General features: G+C 36.8%; 1 protein-coding gene across 1 annotated transcript; it reads right to left on the bottom strand.

Annotated features, from left to right (window-relative positions):
• Nucleotides 1–1,109: 1,109 nt before the first annotated feature.
• On the bottom strand, nt 1,110–5,709 carry LOC100115107. Its single transcript, XM_031930557.1, has 2 exons — nt 5,583–5,709; nt 1,110–2,472 (listed from the first exon to the last, which is right to left on the bottom strand). Exons 1-2 carry the CDS (start codon nt 5,652–5,654, stop codon nt 1,246–1,248), a joined length of 1,299 nt encoding a protein of 432 aa, XP_031786417.1. The 5' UTR covers nt 5,655–5,709; the 3' UTR covers nt 1,110–1,245.
• Between the last annotated feature and the right edge of the window lie 297 nt (nt 5,710–6,006).

The raw sequence follows: 6,006 nt of genomic DNA, 5'->3' as shown, positions 1-6,006 counted from the left end.
ACGGAAGCAAAGCGAGACAGCAGGATTGTTGGGTTGGCGCCTGCGCGCCGGCAACCCCTCACGGTTCTCTGTTTGGCGCATCAATATACGAGTCGCGCATGGCACGTGCAGCTCTCTCATACTCGGATGCGATGCGACGACGAGCTACCGCCGTGAAACCGTTGAGACTTTATATAGCAATAGGTGACCGAGGGCAGGGAATGAGCGAGCGCTGCCGCGAGCACTAGCCCCACCAACTAGTGTATGTATTAACGAGTATATAGGATAGGTAAGCACAGTATCACGTAACAACTGATCGCTACTCTAGTTGCTTACTTGTTGATTTGCAGCATTTATGAATCTTCTGAGCACCTGATCTTCTGACTTTTAAGTTTTCAGCACGACTCCTTTGAATGCGTCGAATTCCCCACGGACGATAAGAAGCGCAGATAAAAGGGCAGTCGCTTTATCGGCGTTTCGGGGGATGGGATTATTGGGTTTTGGCGAAAGTGTTTTTTCCCTATGAGCGAAAGTGCTTACTTTCGCCCCTAGGGAAAAAAACACTTTCGCCTCAGATATTTGCATTCTCGTGTGTGTATGTGTGCGACACATCTCATATGTGTATGTGTACACCATCGATCCGTGTGACATCGAACACAATTCAGATTTACAACGAAATCCTACTATATTGAATGATATTAAACGACTGCTTTTCAGGCAGACTAAAAGGAGCGTTATCGATGCACTGATTATAATAAGCACGGTACACAACAAGGGGAGAATCGACTTTTTCAGACTCAGATGATGCACCCTTGACTCCCACTCGTGCTCAATCGTCATCCGCGCTTGGAAAAGCTAACTTTCGCCCCTAGTTATGTAATTTACTATTACAAGACTCGCCTCTTTCTCCCTGTGTACACACGCTACATGTTTGTCTAATAATTTGTATGCAAACTGTATACATTTATAAGTTATTTAAAACATGGTAGAACCCTCAACTACTATGATCCTCTCTCTAAAAAGTGATGACTGAATGTTTTGAATTCACAGACGAATCATATTGATCAATTTCAGGCTCACAGCACCCGGTCATCACATTTTTTAAGAGAAAAAATGAATAAAATCCCGAATAGCGAATAAAAATGTATGTATTTAATACTGTAATAATATTACATCACAACATTTCTTGAATAGCAATGATCCATCATTGGCCTGTCATCAACGCCTGTCATTGTTTACTACATAACTTCTTTACAACTTTGAACATCAAGCCCTATTGGCATATTCGACGACTTCCTTCACCAGCTCTGTAATCTTTTCCCTGTAATCCGGATTTTTCATCATCAGTTCTTTCACAAGTCCAGTTCTATCCTCGAAGAAGAACTTTTCGAAAGCCACTGAATCCTTGCTCAACTCAGATCTGAAAGCCTCGTCCATGAACATCTGCGGCTGTTGAAAGGCTGCATAGATCAGTCCATAGTGCTTATACTCTTCGTACTCCTCCATTAGCTCTTGCAAATTTCGCACCTCCATATCTGGCTCGTTCCTCATTACAGTTTCCTTAAAGACCTCGTGATACTGCTGAACTATACTCTTCTCCAATGCATCGCGTGCCTTCCGAGGCATCGTCAAGAATATCAGGTGTGCAAGATCTGCAGCTGGTGGTACGCACCTCACCGTCTGGTAATCAATAAGGATACACTTTGGCGAATCATCGTCATCGTTAACCATTATATTGTTGGCCCACAAGTCAGTGTGGCACAGGATGTTACGTCTCGTATTCGAGGGCTTTAGGATCTCAAATATTTTCATAAGATAGTCCCGTACTTTGCTAGTATCGAGATTTAGAGTCTCTCCCACATCGATGATGACGTCTATGCCAGCGCGGAACCAGTTGCGGTAAAAATTCCCACGATTAAAAATACTGCCTTCGAACAAGTCAGGATACATCTCTTGGAATGACTTTTTCAATCGCTTCTCCAGTATGACTGACGCCGCGTGGAACCTTGCTAGAGTTGAAGCTGCTGCTTTGACGGTGGCCTCGTCCAAGATGAGATTAGACATTCTGAAGTTCTTGATCTGGAGGTTTTCAAAAACTAGTACGTCATCCTTGACCAAGTAACACTCGGCGCTCCAATGCTCGCCTTTGAAATTCTTCAGCATCTCTGGTTCCAAGTCGCGAAAAAATGTGCCTTCGCGTTTGAACACCTGGAGATCGTTGAGCAACTTTTCTTCTTTTTCCGAGTTGTGAGGAATACACTTGACAAAAAATGAGTGAGTCTCAGAGGAGATGGTAGTGTCCCTCTGAACTGTAACTTCGAGAAGCAAATTCGCACTGAGAAAACCTACTCTGACATCGGCGAAGGGCTTGATTCGGTAATCGACAACCTTGACATTTGGTCCTAAGGCTTTGGATATAACAGCTTGGACATCTTCCGCTGATAAGGATCCGTAGAAACAGTCGGGTTTGGCGCTGGCCATGTTTTCTAAAATCTAAACAGTTTTCAGTTATAATAAATGAGTTTTGTATACATTTCTGAATAATTTCGAATTATCTGTATTTCCAATTTCCGGTTCAATTGAAGCACTTTGGAAACCAATTTATGATACTTATACAAATTATGAACGAATTCATGATTACTTTTTTACAATAGACCTTAATTGTTGCCCAGAAATAGCGCGTATCAAAATATATTACTTGGACAAAAGCCATTGGGCTATCTACAAAAGTAAAAGCTATGTGTTATCATTTTTAGATACCTTATATCTGTTCCCTCAACCGAAATGCTTCTACTGTCTAAAAGTCATTAAAATTTTATATCAGTTTTCCTTTGTAAAAATAAAATTCAATAATTAAGCATCCGTATAATACTGAAAGATTTCAAATGAGGTATCCTATATGCCGAAATTTCATTTCTTATTTTACAAGTAGTCTCATTAATTGTTTTTAATAATTTTGTATAAATAATTGTTCATTCAAAAATCTTACCCTAAATATGGTTGCATAGGCATAACTTTTATGGATAAGCAATTAGTAAATAAGAACATAACATCTCGCAACTAATGCAGCCATCCAAAAACCGCTGCCAATTCTTTGGCACGTAGTTTTGTTCAACATTTTTGTATGACTTTTATTGTTTTTTCTGTTTATCTGATTCCATAAAGTTTTTGTACTTTTTCTTTTGATAAACAAAATTATTTCTGATCAATTAGATTTACAAAATGAATTATGATTCTCTCTCTTTCTCTCTCTCTCTCTCTCTCCCTCTCTCTCTCTCTCTCTCTCTCTCTCTCTCTCTCTCTCTCTCTCTCTTTCTCTCGAATAGCTATAATTGTTAGACTAAGCTCCAAGAGACATCACTCTCCCTTTTTTACCTGACACCCTATTTGCCAACCTATATATTTGTAAACGGGTTGTCAGTTCTATTAGTTGACACATCTCTGCTATTATATGTTTCATTTTCTCAGACACTTTAATAGTATATTACGATATGTGTAACCTAAGTAGCCGATTATTGCACGGCGTGTATTAGCGCCCGAGCGCAGCAAGGGTAATAAAACGCCGTGCACTGATGGGCTGCTTAGTTCACGAGTATCGTTTTAGTATATTACGACACAAGTGACATAAATAGTCGTATCGGACTAATTATGCCACGAGTATCGTATACGCTATTTTATAGCACTGACTAGCATAAATCCGCTGTCACACTTATCCGTGGCCTAAATAGTCTATTTTTGCACCGGGCAGTTAGCCGTGATATGCACGGTGCAATAAAAGACTACTTATGCCATGGATAGGAGTGACATAGATGCGGATTTATGCCACCCAGTGCTATAAAAAAAATTTTCTCACCACCAAGCGGTAGATATCTCGGCGCTATTTTAATGTAAGAAAATGTAACAGTTTTCCCATCTCCATATTTTTCTATTAAGCTAAAATTATTTTCAATTTCCTTATTTATTTTTCCTTAAAACAATGTTTTAATAAAATCATTTAATAATATTTACTATAGAAGTGTTAAAAAGAATGATATAAAACTTTGAAACAGAAGAAGGAACTCTGCACGTTGGAGTTAAAATTACTCCTTCCCGTTTTTCTCCGGATCTGCTCAATGAAATGACTTGAAATTAAAGTAGTCTATAATATAGTTCCAATCATAAAATTGGTTAGAATGTTTCGCGAAGAGCGTCTAAAATCGAAAAATCAACATGAAAAATAGGTATTTGCGTAACTAAAAAGCCTGTTTTCTACAAATTGGTAAAAAAAACAGAAAAAACGAGCTTAGGTAGATTAAAAATCCATTAAGGGGTCAAGCCTGGGTTAAATCCTGCAAAAAAACAAAAAGATATTCTTCTTACCAAAAAATTTTTGATTTGATGTAATTTGAAAAAAAAATTCTATTGAAAATATATAAAATATACACCATTTTTATCGAAAAAAAACATGTATATACCTTGTAAAATCATTGATCAAAATTCATGACATTTCACTATATAAATAAGTGTTTTCAGTCACTTGCCACGGCTTTTTGAAAGATCCGGACCGTCTTCTTTACTCTATCTGGGCTTAAAATGTACCTTAAACATGCCCCCTCGGACCGATCAAGAGACATTTCTTAAAAATATGAATTAAATATAGTTAGCAACAAATTTTGTTATATCTTCAATAGAATTTTTTTTCAAATTACATCAAATCAAAAATTTTTTGGTAAGAAGAATATCTTTTTGTTTTTTTTTGCAGGATTTAACCCAGGCTTGACCCCTTAAATAGAAGCTGAGATCTAAGTGATGCAGTTTTCAGATAACTGAGAGAAAAACGGTAAGAAAAAAATTTTGAACATCAATATCTTTGAAACTAACTAGATTTATAAACGGCCCAAAGAAAGGGATCAAGATGCTATATACTGCTAACTAGATAAAAAATTTTAACTTAATTAATTGCCTTTTCAGTTCAGTTATCGTGTCATGTAAAAGACTACACTCTACTTTAAGTGTTTTCCAATGTAGAGTATGTATGGTATTACCAATAATATTAAACGAATTTATAAAGTTTGTGATTAGATGGAATTTAATGATTAACTTCAAAAATTAATTCTAAGACCACTTTTCGTTTTTTCAAATAAAAAAAGAATCGATTTTGATGTTCGTGTACATACATGTAAGATCAAGACAAACTAGATGAAACGCGGTGCGGAAAACATTAAAATATACGCTCTCAATACGGATATATATGGGAAATTCTACGGGAAAAATGCGCTTTTCTGGCTGCATAAACCGCAAAAAACAAATGTTGGGGCACGAGCCCGCAACCTTTTTTTTCTTATCGCACATTTTTAGAACAATGCAAAACCACGTACCAACACAAACAGAAAATGTATTACGGTAGAATGAAAGAACGGGAGAAGAGCTTTAATTTGAAAAAAAATTCGTTGAAAATGCTTGATTTAGTCAGAAGTTACCTGCAATTGAAAATATGGAAAAATCATGAAAATTGCAGGATTTTTCGAAGTCAAGAAATTCGTATCTTTTTTCATGATTTTTCTATATATTCATTTTTCCGTAGAATTCTCCATACAAACAGAGCTATGGTCAATAATACCTACATTTGTAACTTTGTGGAATGTTGCAAAAGTATCGAGTTTTGTAGGTATGTCGAGAACTCTAGACTTATCCATACTACGCAGTTCTCACCCGCAAAACATGCGTTACGTAGCTAATTACAAGACAATTGGCATGTTATCAATACTAACGTTATTTGAATGAGCTTTTAACGTAATTCTAAAATTGTTCGTAGATATCTTTATGCTAGTATGTGACTACAAAACTAAACGACGTAAGTCTGCTATTATTTTTTTTAAGAGTATTTTCTGTAATTAGATCAATTATTGGTGATTGTTTTGAAATCTCATATTATTGTTTATTAATTGACTAAGGACTCAAGGTCCATTATAGTCGCTGTCGAAGCGATTACATGGCAAATTACAACTGATGCTGAAAGTAGCACAGCTCGCAGGCCGCCAAGGAGTA

Source organism: Nasonia vitripennis, chromosome 1, assembly GCF_009193385.2.
Source record: "Nasonia vitripennis strain AsymCx chromosome 1, Nvit_psr_1.1, whole genome shotgun sequence".
Classification (NCBI taxonomy): Eukaryota; Metazoa; Arthropoda; class Insecta; order Hymenoptera; family Pteromalidae; genus Nasonia; species Nasonia vitripennis.
The sequence above is the reverse complement of the archived record's forward strand: the minus strand, read 5'-3'. Positions and strand labels throughout refer to the sequence as shown.

Excerpts from the sequence above, each read along its gene's own strand:
- LOC100115107 (XM_031930557.1), bottom strand. The coding sequence starts at position 5,654 with ATGGATAAGTCTAGAGTTCTCGACATACCTACAAAACTCGATACTTTT. Across the intron at positions 2,473-5,582 it reads CATTCCACAAAGTTACAAAT|ATTTTAGAAAACATGGCCAG; the intron begins GTAGGTATTATT and ends AAAACTGTTTAG.